General features: G+C 42.3%; 1 protein-coding gene across 2 annotated transcripts in view; it reads left to right on the top strand.

Moving 5' to 3' along the window:
* Positions 1–6,451: 6,451 nt before the first annotated feature.
* Positions 6,452–20,777, top strand: part of MELTF (melanotransferrin) — a 76,105-nt gene continuing 61,779 nt past the window's right edge. The window contains exon 1 of one of the 2 annotated variants that reach the window (XM_068279316.1): positions 6,452–6,537. Coding sequence is in view for 1 of the 2 variants with exons in the window: in XM_068279314.1 (XP_068135415.1) it covers positions 6,492–6,537 (46 nt within the window). In the remaining variant the exon portion in view is untranslated. The remainder of the gene's footprint in view (positions 6,538–20,777) is intronic. The other variant, XM_068279314.1, reaches the window with a different exon arrangement.

Genomic DNA, 20,777 nt, shown 5'->3' with positions numbered 1-20,777 from the left:
GAGATCCAGTTTAAAAAACATGTTGAAATAATTTGGTAAGGTGCAATAATATTCTTATTTTTCATATACCATTCAGCAGGTATACCGTCCAGTCCTGGGGCTTTGTTACTTTTGAAGGAGGAAATGGCTAATATAACCTCGTCACATGAAATGGGGGAGTCTAGTTCTTGTCCGGCATTTTCTGACAATGAGGGTAGATCCAGGCCTTCGAAAAATTCCCAGAGTCCAATATTAGTATCTGAAATCCTGGAAGAGTATAATGTAGTATAGAAGTCACTAAACATCTTAGCTATCTCAGTAGGAGTAGTGTATATTTTCCCTGGGAATGGCTAGCGATTCAGTATTGGATGGCTCCTAATGTTTTATTTCTTAGCTGTGCTACACATACAAATCATATCATATATTTTTTTCGCGTCAGTGTCTTTGTTATTGGTGAAAGAAAGGGGGGAGTGCTGAAAGGTGAAAATTGCTCTGGTCCTGAGTGTAGAGACTGTGCAAAGTCACATTTCCAGGAAATCCTCAGGCCTCATTCACAGGGGGACATTGCGTTGTGGTGTGACGTTAAAGTCATAACGCAACATTACAACGCAACACAAAGTTGGTGACTCACATCAACGATGCGTTACCGGCAAGAGCAAGTTCATAAACGCTCTACCCCCATGTTATCACATACCAGTCGGTGCAGGATCTAGAGAGCCAGTCCATTAGCACAAATTGTGAGAGAAGGATCCGCAGACAAGACTTGGCTTGATGCCCTTGATCTGCCCTTAATTATAGTCAAATCATTGACTATGATTAAGGGCAGATTATAGGCCCAATACACGTTAGTTGATCCTGTGATTTTATTGCACTTCATTTTTGTCATGTGGAATTTTCTAATAAAGAACAGACATTTTTTCATCAAGCCAAGTCTGGTCTGCGGATCCTTCTCTCACAAACGATGCGTTACTGTTGCATACCAAAACAGCATGAGAACAACAACATCAGAAATCCCATCATGCTTTGCACAGCATAAGGGGAAAACTGCCCGGGCAGTTTTCTTCTGTGCAGCCAAAAATGAGGCTTTTATAAGAGAAACAAAGTTCTGATGCTTTGAAACTGGTAAAGAAAGACCAGGCCTTTTCAATGCTGCTGAGTCAATTTTTAGTCTGGAGGTTCACTTTAACCGCACCCTGTCCAGCCCCTGGGCTGAACCTGAGACTCCACCCAAAATTGTGGTTCCTTCGAAAGTGTTTGCCAGGACCTCCTCCCTCATTCCTCCACTTCCATCTTCATGTGAGCCTGCCGCTGCTTTGAGGAACAGTAGCGGCCATCTTGTCTGAACTTGGCTCCTGAACAGAGCAAATGAACTTCATGAGTTTTCCCAGAAAGGACATATTTCCACAAACTTATGTATTTTCTCCCTTTTTGTTTTTTTTACTGCGCTATGATTTGTCTCTATAATTGATTTTAACGATTTTCTGTATATATTATTTATATTGCATTTGTAATAAACGACGCTAATGTCATTTATTTGTTCAGCTACCCTATTATTCAGCCACACAAAACTGAACCCTGGCTTCTGAAGAGTCGCTACTATTGTTGATAGCTAGATAAAATAGCGTATGTTTAACCGTTTTTATTTGCAGGTCTAGAATTAGCCAGTCCGTGTTTTCCTCTGTCCCATGGTAACAGAGGTGGTGGCAGCTATACCCTGAAATAGTGTGTAATTTGTATTAACGTAACTCACAGGCTCCCTTCTAGTCGGTCTGCTGCCAAAATCCCAGCGGTTTCTGCCCACCGATTGCATGGTCTGTGTGCTGAAACCGATTGGGAGGCATTGTGCGGTCCGGCCACTAGGGGCCCTGTGACAGTATCTAAATAAAAATTTAATTGCATACTAAAGTGGCATGGTGTGCGTGTCCGTATGTTTGATATGACAGCTAATGTGCCATAAGGTAGAGAAAAACCCAAGGGCACCTGTCTGATACCATAATTTTGGGTATGCTTAAAATAAACCAGAGACGGGGGGGGGGGGGGAAGTTTTATACATACCTGGGGCATCCTCCAGCCCCATGAGCACGGATTGCTCCCACGTCCCCATCCTCCGCTGCCTGCAGCTCCAGTACCAGGTCCCGTAACTTCCTCCAGTCACGGCCAGTCTGCGCAAGAGGAAGTGCGCTCTTTACGTATCTCTCCAGCGGCCGTCGTATAGATACATGGAGGGCGCACTTCTCTAAGTGTCCTCTATAGGTGTATATGTGTTCTCTATAGGTGTCCCCTTTTTAGGAAGCCAGTTATTGGTGCCCCCAGTATATGTAACCTGACATAGGTGCTCCTGTTATAGGTACTCCCAGTATAGGTAGTCTGGTATAGGTGCCCCCAATATAGGTAGACATACTCCAGATCCTCCAGCACCATCTTCTGACCTTGGAGACCCTTGGTGTCTGCGGCTCTCCCGGCGGCAGGGTCCCTGTCTTCCTCTCATTCAGCTGTGGCTCCTCTGGGTGAACGGAAGGTGGCGTAGTTGCTTCCGGCATTGCCCAGCATATCCCCCTGCCATGACGCCTCAGGCTGCATCATGGCAGATCCGCCCCTGGTTGCACTGTTACATTAGTTCTGCCCACATCCTGTCATAGCTACGTCCATGTTTTGCAACATCGCACTTCACTCGCCTCACTCACTCCTATTGTGGTCCGACCCCTCGGTCAAACTTGAGAAGTCCTTGTTTGGAACGCCGATGTAGAGAGCATTATAATAGTCGGTATGTAATGAAGGCATGAACTAATGTTGGCAGATCTTCTGGGGGATAAGGTGCCTAGAACTCCCAGGCTAAGCACATGCTCAGAGCTGTGTAGCTCTGTCGTCCTATTCCTAATAGTGAAGACTGCAAGTTAAGTTATTTTGTTGTCGTGCTGCCCTCCGATGAGAAGGGCTTCAGTTTTATCTGCATTTAGTCTCAGCCAGTTGTTACTTTTATCTACAGGTAATTACTCTGTGGTATGTGTGCCCAATTCCCAAATCTGTTTGCTTAGTTATGATGCAGGTTGGGTTCAACCAGTTTTACTAAGGGAAACACTGAGGCCTAGTTCACAGTGCTCAGTTGCGCTGCAAAATAATTCTGCATGTGAACTCACTGCCCATGCAATCCTATGGGCCTGTTCATAGTACTGCGTTGTAACAGATCACGTTATTCTGACTCGCTGCATGCAGGCTTTTATGTCCTATTTCTATTGCAGTTCACACTTATTATAACACATTATAACTTGTGAGTTGTGCAACTGACCACTGTGAACCCAGCTTCACTAAATAATTTATCTAGTAATGTAAAAAAATAAGCAATTTTGTTCATTACTTTATATTCAGTAAATCTCCTCTTTAACTGAAAGCATTGGTTATTGTAAAAGTTTGCAAAACAGATGGGAACCCCATCATGTACTTTGGTTGGTGTGAGATGCGTGAACAAAACACCGTGTGTATGAACTATATATTACAGTAATGCAAATCAAACGGTCACAGATGGTAACTAAGAAATCTGTCAGTAGAACAAAGTTACATTTATTTCAGAGGTATTTAAAAGCCTGTTCTGCAAACCACTTGCTGTATTTGTTCCAAAAGTCAAGCACAATGAAGCTCAGAACATTGTTCCTGTCTTTCTTTCTCAAGGCCAAAATGCCAAAAAGATATGCAAACAAGGGAGTAGCGCTAGATGTTCATTCCTGGGTGTCTGCAGCACTGCAAACATCTGTAATTTGTTTTTGTCTGTTTATCTCATCTGCATGTTTACCTGTTATGAGCAATGCTATCTCCTCCACGTTCCGCTTCCCAAAACAATCGCTTGAGCTATAAGGGAAAGGACCCAGGCCACTGCTCAAATGATATGCCAATATCCCTGATAAATGTGGAAATCAAGGCTTTCTTGAAAATTCTGGCTAATCCGCTTCAGCCATTTCTGCCCATTCTGGTCCATGGCGACCAGGTGGGTTTATCCCCCATAGGGAAGCTAAGATCAATTTTAACAGGACATTCAAACTAGTCGAATAGGGAACGGGGGGAAAAATACCCATATGCATCTTATTATGCGATGCCAAAAAGGCATTTGACAGGGTTGTTTGGACCTTGCTTTGCCTATCTATTCTTCAGATTGGCTTGGGCCCCAATTTTGTAGTCTAGGTCATAACTGTTTTCTCACCCAACAGCACGGGTTAAGGTTAATAGCCTCTTATAAGATCACTTCCCTATACACCTTTGCTATATGCACTCATAATGGAACATCTTGTGATCGCTCTTGGGGCCAACCCACTTGCTACGGGAATCCAAACTGGTGCCATTACGACAAGTTATCACTTTGTGCGGATGATCTACTCCTATACGTCACTCGTCCCTTTACTATATATCAATTCCACAAATCCTGGGATGGTGTGAGGCCTTCGGGGCTGTGAGCAACCTTAAACGTAACGTCTCCAAAACAGAGGTGCTAAATGTCTCGTTGCCTACAGGGGATGTTCAGCATCTTAAACAGTCTTTCCCTGACCTTCGGTAGACTGTTCTCTTTGAATTATGCACCTCTGTTGACTCATGTTAAATGGGACTTCCAGAAATGGGGGGGGGGGGGGGGTGCTTCTATCATGGTTTGTGGAACTACCTAGGATGCTGTATATCTTTCAAACTATCACCATTGAGGTTTACTACTCATTTTTCCATGAACTTAGATCTCAGGTTTTCAAGTTCATTTTGAAAAATAGCCATCCTAGAATCGATTTCTGGACTTTAGTGGGGCAAAAAGATAAGGAGGTCTGGGGCAAGCGCTGTATAAACAGCGCAGGAGATTTGGGCACAGCCAGTGCCACCATCGGTTGTAATACGAATTAAGGCTATAGCAGTGCCTAATGAGTAATTTGGGCTCCGTAAAAATATGGAGCAAACACTTCTTTCCCCCACTATACATGGTGACCTGGAGGGGGAATAGTTTATTGGCTTTTCCCTGTGCCCAAATCTCCTGGCAGCTGAATCATAGGTATGCCGTCTGGGGATCTTCGACTTCTGGATGTACCTTAGAGCTGTAGTACTTACTAGGATCGTGGAAAGCATGTATTCTGATCCTGGTCGGCCTGACCCCTACCATGACTCCTCCTTTTCATGTGTGTTAGGGAGGGGTCCACCTTGGATTCCCCCTGGGTATAGGATACACAGCAACAGTCAGTCAGCAAGCGTTGATGGTCTGAAATAAACTTTTATGTAAAGTGAAGCTCTCCAAATACATGGTCCTTCTATGCCCTGTTTTTGATAATATACTATTTCCCTAGGAGCTGATAATTCTTATCGTGGAAGAAGATAGATTGGCCGCAACTAAGATCTGTTTTGCCCCATCCTATGCACCCACTGCTCCAAAGTGCACCACTTTTTCAGGCGATAACTGGTTAAGATGCCACAAGGCGATGACATGGTTTAGGGACCTCCAATCTAGAGAAACGGAATACTTTTTGAACTTTTATGTACTCAAATGAAAAAACCTGAACATCTGGTCTCCACACTTTATGGTCTGCTGAGGGATGCCGTGTGCTTGGGAAGAGCTTTGTTCTGTTCCTCTTGGGTGTGAGCATTAGGCAGTCCATTCCCTGAGGTTAGATGGCCAAAGGCCACTATCTTTTCCTGTTACAGGAACAAAACTACAAGATCATGTCCAATTGGTATCTTTGTCCGGCGAAGAAATACCCTTATGGTTCCAATCTGTGTTGGAGATGCCCCAGGGACTCGGGAACACATATGGTGGGGTTGTAGAGCTATTCAGCTTCTTTGGCAAGCTGTTTCCACGTGATCTATCACTCCACATATGCTATTACACTGGAGGCCACACTTCTTTCCTTGCTACCTTGTCCTCCTAGGGCACTGGAAAAGTGAGGCTTACCATGACTGCAGTAAAAGAATGCAAGTATAGGTGGCACAAGAAAGCCAAGCAAGCATATATGTACAAGGTTCTATGGAAATATGCTACCCTAAAGAAAATGATTGTTTTGACAATGTATAATGTGCATACAGCCACACTGTCACTCAGTGACTTTGCAAAATAATGGAATCATACTGTAGGTTTCTAATGTTAAAGGAAGAAATAACATTTACATTTTTGTGTAAGAGCAAAAAAAAAAAAAAAAAAAGCACTACACGTTCCCTTTAGTATATGGTAATATTGTTATGCTCTATTTGACGCTTGTATAAAATAAAGATGTATGTTTTGTTGCAACCATTTGTATATGGAGTTTGTCTTTTAATGCCAGCAGTACAGGTAAGAGGAACGTTGTGACTCAAACACTGATGACTTGAAACTTTTTCCTGGTGTTTTCCATCTGCCAGCTCCTCTTTGCCCTTTAGTCAAAGATTCCTTGATGTGGAACCTGGCCAGCAGGGAGCAGGCATGATCACCAAACACCTTTTCATAAGTGTAACTGCTGGAATATAACAGTCTCTTTCTTGGAAGACGCTTAGGGAGAGCACAGTTCTGAGCTCCGGGAGACATGATCTGGAAGAGTGTGATTTTCATCTTTTTCATCATCCAAACAAGTGAGTGTTCCCCTTTTACGCTTTATTATAAAGATGGTCTGATACCCAGAAATGTGTTTTTTATAATGTGTGACAGAGAAAACTGCTAACTGGTTGTGGTATGAATGAGTTCTGTTATGAGTGGTGGCCTTTTCAATAGTTGCTACTATTAGATAAGAATGTTAGTCTGGCAGTACACATGAGACACTGTCCACCAGTTAATGATCTCTACACTATGAACAACGGGGGTAAAGAGGAGGACTAGATAGCTGAAACATTTTGGTGCCAAGTGTAAAAGTTTTCTGTCCAAAGGATATGCAAAGCAAGGCAGATGACATTCAAATATTTCATGTATCAAAAATAACAAAGTTGCCTAAATTTAATTTGCGGTGTGCGTCAAACAGCACTTCTAACGGCTGTATAAACTTCCAACATTATCAGTAAGTGGAAAGGCAACAACATTGTCCCCTACCCCCAGGAACTGCGATCAAAGGTTGTAATGTTGAACACATTTCCTAGACAAATATTACAAAATCATTCCATCATTTCATCATTATAATGAGGCAAATTATGTGATTATATCGGATTATATTTTTTTCTAGTGCATTGGGATAATAGCAGGTTCATAAGGTAATAATTAGAAGCACAATCTCTCTTCTAGTTGATGATTAATCATCTGCCTGAAAAGATACTGTTTTACTGTGCATGATTTCAACAGGTACAATAAAGTGTTGAGACATAACTTTACATTCACTCTGTGTGCAAGCGCTGCACCTCTGCTGCCTTCTGCAGCTGAAATGTGAATACAGGGTTTATGAAAGTCTATTTCCCTAGACCATGACCTAAATAACAAAAATGCCAGGTCCTTCAATTTGTATTTTGCAGTGTAGTAGTCTAGCATGTGAACAGGAATAAATATTGTTTGATATAGCTGTGTGAAAAAAATATTTGCCTTTTTCCTGAATTCCCACATCATTGCATATTTGGACACTCATTAACCACTTCAGGACCAGTTTTCACCGCTCGTTCGCTTCTCATTAACTTGCATAGACGAATATCTACACCCCTGGAGCAATATTCTTGTCCTTTACTTAAAGGACAACTGAAATGAGAGGTGTATGGAGGCTGCCATATTTGTTTCCTTTTAAACAATACCAGTTGCCTGGCAGCCCTGCTGACCTATTTAGCTGCAGTAGTGTCTGAATCACAGAAGAAACAAGCATGCAGCTTCTCTTGTCAGAAACACCTGTTCTGCCGCATGCTTGTTCAGGGTCTATGCCTAAAAGAATTAGAAGCAGAGCATAAGCAGGACTGCCCAGCAACTGGTATTGCAAATTTTTCCCCATAGGGTCTTGTAAGCCATCTTTCTTATTGTGGAGTGTTGTATTTGTTTTACATAAGGAATAATATGGCCCATGTTGTCCACTGGGTACCTAGTCAGACTTTATTTCAAAAGTCCGGGTAATTGTCAATGTATTTATTACAAATTAGAAACCAAAATTACCTCTGCTGCTTGATATTGATGAGCTAAAGCATGTTCCTAACATGCGAATTTCCACTGTCTAAATACAGCAGGAGCCAGTTAATTAATTAGCATCTGAAGACTTTGATAGGCTCGACGTAATTCTCCTGAGGTTAGTGGAGATTTGAAGTTTTAGGAGAATTTCTTGCTCATCACTTAATTTGAACAGCAGATTTCTCCTCCTTGCTACTTTCCTGTGAATTTGTGAATTGCTAATTTAGATTGCTGGTAAAACTGGAGCAAATTGCTCATTTCATGTTGGCCAATTTTACCTCTTCCATGTAGTATGTGGGCTGACAGATTTACTTTGAACAGATTGTGTAGGTAAGGTCTCATGCTACAAGGAAGTGGCAATATTGGGCAATTAAGATTGAATGTATGCACTTTATTTATGACTCTAGTTGTGCTTGAAGGAAGTCCCAGAGCTTTGGAAACAACACTAGAACCCTCTAAATATTCTAAATATTTCATCCTTTTTTTTTTTTTTTTTTTTTTTTCTTTAGAAAATATCTGTTGTATCTGCTTGAAACGGTCCTGATAAAAACCTATATCGTATTCATCAATTCCACACACAGTATAGCATACACCTCTGACCTCAACACAGGTCGTTCACATTTCCTGTCCTCTAAGCCCTAACTAAACACCTAACTAGTATGGAAATGTTATTAAAACTCTAATCGTCATAAAGCTCTGAGGCCAGAATATTTGCACAATTTTACAAAAAGATGGATGACGTAGCTCTATTACTGGCTTTCTGCTTTAATGAGTTACGCACACATAATGCCACTAGTAACCACTTTGAACCTAATTTAGAAAGGGGAAAGAAATCCTAATATTTTTGAAAGGCTTTGTGATCTTTGTGGTATGCTATGTAGTTAGCGCTAAGGAGTCATAACACCTTGTAATATCATATGACTAACTAGACCTAAGGCCCATTACAATAATAGGCGCTAGGCCTCTCCCCTAACAACCCCCCCTGTCGCCGCAGGTCAGCGCGCATGCGTGTGCACAGCTGCGATGCGTACCCGCGCGCACGCACATGCCCACTATTTTGCAACATACAAGACTCACACCTGGGACAGGTCTGTGGCTCTAGACCTGGAAGTCGGTGCCAACTTCTGCAGGTACACCACTCCTGCTAAACCGTGCTATAGAACAAAAAATAGAAGACGGCACACAGAAAGCTTCTTTCAAGTTATCTGTATTAAGTGCATACAGTTACAGAGTGTCACCTTGTTGGATTATGTCATTTGAAATTGTTTATTGTTGATTTGTATGTTTATTTTGTGGTCCAGGTGGATCAGGTGACTTCCTGTGGGTGGGGTATAAGGGTGTCATGTGTGCTGGGAGGGGCACACCTGAGGAAGGGTGGAGCCCGAAACATGTCGTGTCCTGACACTCTGTAACTGTATGCGCTTAAAGAGGAACTGTAACGACAAAACGTCCCCTGGGGGGTACTCACCTCGGGTGGGGGAAGCCTCCGGATCCTAATGAGGCTTCCCACGCCGTCCTCCATCCGTCAGGGGTCTCGCTGCAGCCCTCCGTGCAGCGGTGACGTAATATTTACTTTCCTGGCTCCTGCGCAGGCGCTCTGACGGCTGTCGGCTCCAAAGTAGGCGGAAATACCCGATCGCCGTCGGGTCTGCTCTACTGCGCAGGCCCAAGTTTCCGGCGCCTGCGCAGTAGAGCGGACCCGACGGAGATCGGGTATTTCCGTCTATTTCCGTGCCGAAAGCAGCCACAGCGCCCCCGCTGGAGCTAGCAAAGGTAAATATTGAAGCTACAGTCGGCTCTGTCATCGGCTGTTCGGAGGGCTGCAGCGAGACCCCCGTGGGACAGAGGACGGCGTGGGAAACCTCATTAGGATCCGGAGGCTTCCCCCACCCGAGGTGAGTACCCCCCAGGGGAGGTTTTTGTTGTTACAGATTCTCTTTAATACAGATTACTTGAAAGAAGCTTTCTGTGTGCCGTCTTCTATTTCTTGTTCTATAGCACATGCCCGCCACCCTGGCCCCGTTGTTCTGCTGTCCCAACGTCCGCCCGCGTGCCGTGCTTGCGCAGTAAAGAGAAGCACAGACACATGGACAAAGCAGGATGCAGTGACACAGGAGGATTATTATAGAGGATGAAGCAAAACTGAGCGCACTAAGGTGAGAAAGTCAAAATCTTTCCAATGTAGCTGAATTACAACAATTCTATGGATAAGAGTAGGTTTACTTTTTCCACAGCAATGCCAAAGACTGATCTGTTAATACAATCATTTGATTGCAGTTGCTGCTGCTAAAGGTGGTATAACCAATTATCTAAACTATCTTAAAGTGAACCCGAGAGGAACCTCAGGTCAAAAATCATATACTTACCTAAGGAGAGGGAAGCCTCTGGATCCCCTAGAGCAGGGATCAGGAACCTTTTTGGCTGAGAGCCATAAACGCCAGATATTTTAAAATTTTATAACGTGAGAGCCATACAATATGTTTCAAACTGGGACAGTAGAGCTCATGTCCCTGTTGCCATGGTGATGTGTATACAGTTGATCCGCTGGGCAGCGGAAGTGTCAAACAAGTCTTCAGCTTCTCTTGGGTTTCAGCAACATCAGCAATTTCCCTGAGAGCTGGACAGGAGAAATACAAACTAACAGCTTGTACAATTAGCTAGCTGACTTGGGGGTTGATTCACTATGTAGAACGAGATCCCTGCACTTTGGCCCAATAGGCTGCCTGACAAGTGACAGGCAGCCTATTGGGCCAATCAAAGGGTGGGGATCTCGTTCTACAAAGTCACTGAACCTGACAGGGCCCAGAGTGGGACAATTGGAGCAGCTGTTAGTTTTGGGGTAGCAAGAGTAAGTTAGTATTGCATGCTACAGCAGTATAAGGCCTACTCTGAAAATGTTACTTGCGCTGCCACACTAAGCTGCGCTGCTTGAACAGTGTAGCTTAGTGAATCGACCCCTACTGATTTGTATGTGAGCCAGATGTAGCCATCAAAAGAGCCACATCTGGCTCCCGAGCCATAGGTTCCCTGCCTCTGCCCTAGAGGCTTCCCATTCTGCCCTACAGACCTCTGTCGCTGCCCCTCCTGCACATTGTGACCCTGCTCCTCTTCATGCGCAAGCTTGGCTGTGCCTCGATGCACATGCTCAGACATGCTCATGCAAGTGCAGTATGGCCGCAATCGTGTTTGAAGAGGAACATGGTCGCAGGCATGGAATCTGACAAGCTCTTGTCTGATTCATTTGGGGGGGTCCACGCTTGGCAACGGTGGACCAGAGGACAGCATGGAAATCTTTTACAGGATCCAGAGGCTTCCCTCTTCTTAGGTAGGTATTTTAATCTTGACCCATATGAGTCAGTATGTTGATTCACATTGTCTTTTTAATTATACAAAAGTTTTTAGAGATCAGAAATTTTTGTTGTGAATATGCAAAATAGTTGAAATAAGGAAGGAGTGTGTTATTATCGAAACCACTGTAATTAGATACTTTTATGGCTAATACACAAGCTGCACCTCCTAAAGCTTAGGCTAAATAGAAGAGCAATGTGTAAAAGTTACAAATCTGGTGACCTAGGCCTACCTAGTCCCCAGTATCCGACACCGGCGGGATCACCTGATCCTGGATACATGTGCTTGCCGGTTGCTTGGCTAAAAAAAAAAGAAGCACAAAACTCCCCCTGCAAATACTCACCGAGCATCCAGCGATGTCGGGCAGTCTCCCCATACCTTTTTGCGGGCTCCTAACAGCTTTCTGGTGTCCTCTGTGCACTCTAGTTTGCAAGTCATATGTCCATCATCTTTGAAGTATTGCCCTCAGAGGGGCCAAGTGCTAGAGAAAACAGAATATGTTGTAAACAGAAATATTGGTACTACGTATGCAAAACACTTACATTATAATTATACATAGAGATTAGGGTAACCCGGGCAGGGATAAGAGCAGCAGATAGTGTATATTTTAAATTGAGAATGCACAGGAGCGGAGGCCTAATAGAGTGGAGGCGCTCATCCAGGGCTGCCATGTTTTCATAAAAGTATCAAAGGTGTCATTAGTGATAGCAAGTAGTCGTTCGGAGATTATGATATCTAATAAAATTTTATCTACCATTTGGAGTGAAAGGGTCGGCTGCTGCCATTGGTGGGCAATATGCGATCTGGCGGCTTTGGCAATGTGTTGCGCTAGTCGATGTGAGGGGTGTTTCCATTTCGGGGGTTTGTCCCCAAACAGGAGAAGGGCTGGGTCAGGGCTTAAAGGATACCCGAACTGAAATGTGACATAATGAGATAGACATGTGTATGTACAGTGCCTAGCACACAAATAACTATGCTGTGTTCCTTTTTTTCTTTCTCTGGCTGAAAGAGTTAAATATCAGGTATGTAAGTGGCTGACTCAGTCCTGACTCAGACAGGAAGTGACTACAGTGTGACCCTCACTGATAAGTTTTATATATAAAAAAAAAAATAGAGAACCAAAAACTGGATAACTTGTGTAATGTAAAAAAAAAATATATGGTGGAGCATCTAAGTACTAATTAGGTGAAAACCCAGAACTGAATAAGTAAATTCTACCAGCAGTTAATAGAAGTATACATGAACTATGTATATAAATAAAGAGGTTCTGAACAGAATGCCTTTTTTCATGCACTAAGGCTGGGTGCACACATAGCAAAAACGCTAGTGTAGCGGGAAACGCCGCATTTTTTGCAGAAATGTTAGTCTATGGGACGCAGAGGAAGCTGCATTTGTACAGTATGCGTTCCGCAAACTCTGGTAGTGGTGCATAATATGCAGGCTTGCTGCCAAAACGCACATAATGAAAGTCTATGGTAACGCATATGCATTGCGTTTTTCATGCGTTTTTTTACTGTTTTTAATTAAAAAGTAAAGATCTGTGGTTTCCGCTTCCTGTTGTCTTCCTATTGACTTGCATAAATTAAAAAAAAAGCATACAAAACGCATATGCGTTTTCCATTAGCGAACCGCAAACACATTAAAACACATCTGCATAAAAAAAAGCAAATAAAAAATGCGGTAAAAACGCAATAGCAAATCACAAACGCACCATCCTGACACGCTACTTTTTCATGCTATGTCATATGTGAACCCGGCCTAAATGTGTTTGGAACTGCATCCAGCTTGCTTTCTCTCCTGCTGGGGCTTCTGCTGCTTCTTCCTATTAGATAAGGTAGGCTTCATTTACTATAACCTAGGAGAACCTAGGAGAACAATCAGATCACACAGTCATTACTTCTGGAATTCATAACATTTAAAAGTGCTTACCTACCTTCAATCAAAACTGTGTTCATAGTGGCTTATTTTTCCTATATGTAAGTCAGTCTAGGCCCAGGGCAATCTGGAAAATGTACTTGGGTGATGTAATAGCAAGACTTCTCTCTATGTTGAGCCATGTTGTATCTCAAGGGCAGTGTTTCCTTAGCCTGAACATCAGGTATCTGGGTTGTACAGAGTGGCGTAATGGTCTGTACATGTATTCTTGCTTCTGCAGCACCTCCTGTAAACAGTGTTCATAGCAGATTTCTGTCTAGACAGTTACTGTTCTGGTACTGTTTGCCACAGGATGTCTTTTTACTTGGTAAACTAAATAAAATTATTGGCTCCCACCATGTTTACAATACATCCTCTGTTGCATTCAGGCTTTTTGCCAGGAATCAAGAGTTATACATGTAGAGGAATGTAATGATTAGCCAGCCAGCCATGATCCATGTGTCAAACAGCTGTCTAATGAGTTCTAGGAGCCATTAGTAATATACTGTATATAGTGTGGATGACAGTAGCCTTACTATACTAACATAACTACCAGTGTCAGTGGGCGCATGTTAGTGAATCCTTAGAACTTCTCAATACATGGGTATGTACAAGTATGATTATCTGCTATTAACTATGATTGTCCGATTTATGCATACTTACTAGCCAAAAATATAATTTGCTCTCCCAGTCTGTCTACCTATCTATGCTTGTTTCTAATCCATACTATTGAATCCGAATCAGAACATTTGTGTAGCGGTTTTCTCCTTTCAGACTCAAAGCACTTAAGAGCTGCAGCCACTGGGCTCAAGAGACCACCCTGCAGTGTTAGGGAGTCTTGCCTTGAACTCCTTACTGAATAGGTGCTGACCCTAGCCAGGACTCAAACCCTGGTCCCCCATGTGAAAGGTGGTGCCCTTGACCAGTACACTATCCAGCCACCAGAGAGAGGATAGTGTTATTTCTATATATTTAATATAATTGTAGTTGTTCAATTACAATGTTTAGCTTTAAAAATAAGTGCAGTCATAAAATACTTACATCCACACACATCAACCAACATTACAATTTTTCTTGCTTGTTCGTTTGTTTTTTGACGGGGTGGGGTCACAAGAGAAGACACAGAACAGAAGCAGAAATTAGAGGTGGTCAAGACAATAATTTCAATGAAACCGAATGCTTTGTATTTTGATGGTTTGATATGCATTTCATTCAGTAAATATTAACTGCGTATCACGCCTTCAGGTGTTGTTTTGACTTCACCAGCAATGATTAACAGACAGACGCAGTGATGAGACAGCTGAGCAGTATCTAATTATTAACGGTGAAACATTACTCTTCTCAATTGATTCATTTAGTAGATGACGATTTACTATAGGATCTTAATATGTCAGGTTGTCATAAGCATAAATAGGAGCATTCTTAGTTATTATTCCGCTATTCAAGTTAAAATTTTAAATGTAACATTTTTTTTATCACCTCATTATCTTAAAGAGAACCTGAGGCGAACCTTAGTTCAAAAATCACATTCTTACCTAAGCGGGAAGCTTCTGGATCCTATAGAGCACAGTTCCCCAACCCTGTCCTCAAGGCCCACCAACAGTACATGTTTTGCAGAAAACCACAAGCATGCACAGGTGAGGTAATTAGTGTCTCAGTAGAACTAGTTAACGACATGTGTGGATTTCCACAAAACATGCACTGTTGGTGGGCCTTGAGGACAGGGTTCAGGAACGCTGCTTGAAAGGCTTCCTGTGTCCTCTTGGCCCCTACTTTAAGGGGCCAGAACCGCAGAATCTAAAAAAGGTTAGTAGTGCAGTCTGATTTTTTTTTTTCTGCTACATAAAACTGCATCCATCAACTCTTTGACAGAGCTCACATAAAGTCACATATAGTAGGTATTCCCAAACTATACGCATCCAGTTTATTCAAAAGCATTTCCTGGGGTTTCTTGGTCCACCTATGCCTCTGGGCCGCTTCCACTTGAAGGCAGTTTAAGTGCTAGTGTGAAAATGTCTATATCATCATTTTCTTATTTGAAATTGCACTTAACGTATAGAGCATTTTGGTTATGGCATCCTCTCTATGACAGAGAGAGAAACTTTCAAGGAACTGCACTTTGTACATGTCAGCAGTAGTTGTCTTGCGAAATTAGTACACGTAATTTTCACTAAAAGAAATTGCTATACAAAGTCCAAACTTGCACCTGATAGTGTTTAATTATAGCTGACAGATTTTTTTCTTTGAAGAGTTTCCTTGCAAGATGTTTTTAATCAAATTATTTTTAAAACATTTTGTGTTATGTTATGTCTTTTTTTTGTTGTTGTTGCTATCCATAAAGAAAATCAGAATGTAGTTATTAGCATTGTTAAGTGTAGGTTGCCTGAACCATATATTGCATCAGACTGAAATGGTATGCAGCAGGAAGATATTTACTATAGATTCCTAATTTGCATACACATGGGTAGCCAGATACTCACAAGCAGCACCTTGCTATTTAAATGGTCTGCAGAGTAAAGCCTGTCAGCAAATTTAAAGTCACAGCATGTATGCCTGCACCCTGTAGTACCAGATCTAGCAAAGGTGGAAACAGTTAAACTATCTCCTGTGTCCTAGAGACAGATATTAGTTGCCTATAATAATGCAATTACATGATTTGCAGATGCACCTCGTGCAGCCTGTCTCATGTCCCTCCTAACCACTGCTGTGTGAACTGGTCACAGGTGGTGGCAGTGCTTGGGACCCCACCTATGCTGCTCTCCTCTGTTTGTAACTGTGAGTATCTCACAGATAATGTAGCTCCCAGTTCACACAACAGTGGTTAGGAGGGGGAATGAGAGGCAACCTGCATGAAGTGTCCCTGCTAAGTATATAATGCCTTCATCTGAACCAATTATTCTATATATTAAAATGCCATCTTGAGTGGATGCTAGGATTTTTTTTTTTGCCATAAATATTTTGTACCATTATTTGGTTCTACAAACTTTCTATTTTAAGATTACTCAAATTTCCCATAACCATAAAGGGACAGGTAGGAATTGTCTTTGATCTCATATATTTTTGTGTGAAGATCACTATACAAAGGTTAACTATCGTATGTCTTCTTGATTCAGAAATACAGTATAAATGTGTAGCTTGGTGCAAAGCAAGTGATGTGTACATAGGGAGAGAGTTTGGGGATACATACTTTTGTGTGGCACATGCTCAGATTTCAAGATCTGCAAAATATTTTAGACTTTGTGGAAACTTCAGGAAATGTTATTCTTTTTTTTCTCCATGTCCACATGCAAAAAAAATAAATAAAATTGTGAATTAGGTTTTCTAGTCATAGAACAGGAGGACATAGAAACAATTCTACAGCTGGTAATAGATAATAGCCCTAAATCAATAAACATTTCTACTGAGCTTTCTTGACAGAAATGGTTTTACTTTTTATTATAAAATAATCTTTCAACCACCTAGAAAGGAAAAAAAAAACTAAAAAGCTACTAAGAAATGTAATACCAAATAATTTGAGCCAATGTATTTGATGTACTTTTTTGCTTGCTTGGAAATATGTTATTGCTGTAGTAGAAAAACATAATCTGTTACAAAACTCTAAAGAAAAGTTTATTGAATTAGGGCCCAGCTCTCCTGAGAAAATGGAATATGCCTACAGATATCGGGACCACTTTTATATCCACTGGGATAGGTGGTCATCTACTGGTCCAAGCAAAACGCTTAACATGCCCAAATGGTGTGAGGGAAAATGTGTGCCTGCCAGATTCTGTGTACTATACTGAGGGGGACAAGGGTGTTGTTATGTGGTTAACCAGATAGAATTTCTCCTCCTGTAAAGTTTCAAATGCTTTTGCTGCTGTAAGAAAATATACTGGTATGGTTAATGCTGTCCATTAGTAACTCATATGTTATCCCTGCAATGTTTAAATGAAGACTTTTAATTCCTAAAGACAACGAGCTTTGCATAAGCATCTTTTTTATTGCTCTAAGAAAATGCAGTGTGGTATATTATGGTAGGTTTGATTTCGAAATTTCCTTAGTGCCTTAGGCCTCTTTAACAGTAGGATGTTGCGTTTTGATGTGACGTTAAAGTCGCAACACAAATTACAATGCAACACCCCAAAAAAGTCGCACCATGCCCCGTTATCTTCGCATACAGTAGAACATACAGGCAATTAAAACTATGCTTCCAAGTCATTACTGAGCATGTGCAAACAGTCTAATGCAGCTAATAACGATTATAACGCACAGCATGCAGTACTTTCACTTAACTTGCAGCGTTAGACACCAACGCGAAGTGAGCACTGTGAACAGGGCATTGATTTTTCATTGCAGTGAGTTATTCTGCATTAAATGTTGTTTTAACATGCAACTTTAACGTCCCACTGTGAAAGAGGCCTAATGCTTGTTTTATTTCATATACTGACAGTTTTGTTGACTTCACGTTATCCCATTATTCAAAAACATTAATCACCCAGAAGAAAAGTTTTGCATTAATGTTAAGTGCTAATTATGTGCATAAATTACCTATGAGAGAAACATAGCATAAATTATTTCATTCGGCTAAAAGCTTTTCAGCCTGCCTCTCATGCATGACAAAGGGCTGGTGCACACCAGAGCGGTTCTGAAGCGTTTTTAAACCGCTTGCAGGGGGAAAACCGCTTGGCTAATGAAAGTGAATGGGATGGTGCACACCAGAGCGGCTCGTTTTTTCCACAAACGCAAACTCGGGGGCTGCAGCATTTTTTTGATTTCTGAGACGTTTCTGCCTCAATGTTAAAGTATCAGAAAGGTGAAAAACGCTAGATCATCGATTTTCAGGCGTTTTTGATACAGTAGCTGTTCAGTGACAGCTTTACTGTAACATTATTTGTAATCTGCTACACAAAAACGCTCCAAAAAACGCTAAGCATGTTTAGAAAATGTCTCTAAACCTGCCTAAAATCACTCTGAGATCTGCTAGAGGTTTTTTGTGTGCACTGGGCCATAGACTAGCTTAAGGCTGGTTTCACAGTGGGACGTTACAGGCGCACGTTAGAGCAGCCTGTAACGCAGCCCACCGCACAGTAATGAAAAATCAATGGGGCTGTTCACAGTGCGGACGTTGCGTTACATTGTAACGCTGCGTCACAAGACAACGTACTGCATGCAGTACTTTGGACGCGGCTGAGCCGCGTTAGACTGCTTGCACATGCTCAGTAATGTTGGGGAGGAGCGGAGAGCGGCCTGGCACATGACTAATTAATATGCACTGCACGTTATGACGTGCAGTGTTTACTTCCTGGAGCAGCCGCTCTGTGCGGCGATTGGCCGGCGGGACCACGTGATGCCGCATGCGCACAAGTGCGCATCACTGACGCCAGAGTGAGCTGCACAACGCGGCTCACTCTGACGTCCAGATCCAGCACCACCAGGCGTTGAGTTAGGGGGACGTTATGCGACCTTAACGCCCCCTCTAACGCAACGTCCTGGTGTGAAATTAGCCTAAGACTTGTATGAACAGGTCTAAACTGATAGCTTTTTATCTAAAATTTAGTGATGAGCACAAATTTCACATAGACGTAATTTCACATTGAAATCTGATATTACGATGCGAAGTTTGGGGGAAAATCATAATTCATTTTGAATGTAATTCATATTTTCGTGTAATTTTTGCATAATTTCATGTAATTTTGCTTAATTTCATGACAACTTTAGCAGTTAATAGCAGTTAAATTATGCTAAAATGACGAATGAGTACACTAAGGCCTCTTTTCCACGGACCGTTGATAGGCAGTGAAATGCCTCTCAAACTCTCACAACTGCTCACTGCTGCCTGGTAACTGCTCACTGCTGCCTGGTAACTGCTTGCTGAGCTTACAGTTCAGTCCATGGAAAAGAGGCCTTAATCAATTGAATTCATAAATGGTAATTACAGTACACATGGTTGTTGTTGTGAAAATTTACATGAAATTTTGCTTAATCTGATTTAGTTGATTTCGATCATTACTAGTAAAATTTACATTTGTTTCGTGAATTTTTGTTTTTGTGTTCACAGAAAAAAGTGGGGTTGTGTCCTGGAGCAGTACTTGTCCCACACCCGAATCATAGTGGCTGGTAATGAGCAGAGAGCATATTAAGCCCTTCCCAACCACCTAACGCCGATAAGCATCGGGAAGGTGGCAGCCCCAGGACCGCCGAAAGACGTCAAGTCCTGGGGTTGAGTTTTGCAGGGGATCGCGTGCATCCCCGCTTGAGTGACGGAGCTCCGCTCTATCATCTGTCTACCATCGGTGAGCGCCGCTAGCAGACTGTTAGACGCCATCTATTTATATTTTACAGCGCTGCGATCTATGCCAGCTCTGCACTAGGGACAGCCGTGTCACTTGACTGTCCACTGGAGAGGCTCACAGAACGATCGTCTCTCATAGGCTGATGACTACGAGAGCCGATTGCTGTCATTGGCTGTCAGGGGAGGGAGGAGGGAAACAAAAATAAAAAATTGAGGGTTTAAGAAAAAAAAAGAAATTAATAATAAAAAATAAGCAATGCAGCAGTGATCAGAGCCCACCAACTAAAAGCTCTGTTGGTGGGCAGAAAGGGGGGGGATGATTCACTTGTATGCTAAGTGTTATGGCTCTGCAGCGAGCTGATAAAGCTGCAGAGCACTAAACTGTACAAAATAGAATGGTCACTGGGGGGGGGGGGGGGGTGTAAGCCTGTGGTCCTGAACTGGTTAATGCTAGTTATCAGAAATCTACACCTGTCAGGATTGTCGGAAGAGGAAACTTCAGACACCTCCTTGCATAATGTGGTGCCTGATAAGGAAGAGCTCAGGGTTTAAGGTGCGTACACATGCACTACTCTAGAGAATGACGGGTACCCTCCCGCGGGCGGTCGTTCTCCCGACAGTAGTGCGTGTGTACAGTCTGTCTGCAGACTGATAAGGCTGTTTCTGAATGATCCGCTCAGCCTTATCAGTCTGTCTGACAGACTGTACACACACACTACTATCGGGAGAACGCCCACCCAGCGGGAGGGTCTGACGGACCCGTCGTTCTCTATAGTAGTGCATGTGTACGCACCTATAGGCTGATAATGGAACCATCAGCTCCCCTGTCCCATCTAAAATGCACAGAGGTCTTGCTAATAACCCTTAGGCAGGGGTCCCACTAATATGAATCACATGCACTTTGCCACAGAGCAGGAAATGCACATATTAGTCCATGGGCCGCAAAAAAAAAAAATGTAATAAAAAATGCATTGGTATGTGTTCTTTAATGTGGTTTTAGTAAGTTCTTTCTGCCTACTGTATGCAAAACGCATGCATTTCGCAAGCAAAAGTTTTGTATGGAACATTTTAAAAAAAAGCATGGGTATTTGAAAAAAAATGGAAATGTAAAAATTATTTTTTTCACTTGTTAAATATGAATATTTATTGAAAACACAAACAGAAATGCATGAGAAACGCAAATGAAGAGACACAAACGCTGGAAATAAACGC

Source organism: Hyperolius riggenbachi, chromosome 4 (genome assembly GCF_040937935.1).
Source record: "Hyperolius riggenbachi isolate aHypRig1 chromosome 4, aHypRig1.pri, whole genome shotgun sequence".
Lineage (NCBI taxonomy): Eukaryota > Metazoa > Chordata > Amphibia > Anura > Hyperoliidae > Hyperolius > Hyperolius riggenbachi.
The sequence above is the reverse complement of the archived record's forward strand: the minus strand, read 5'-3'. Positions and strand labels throughout refer to the sequence as shown.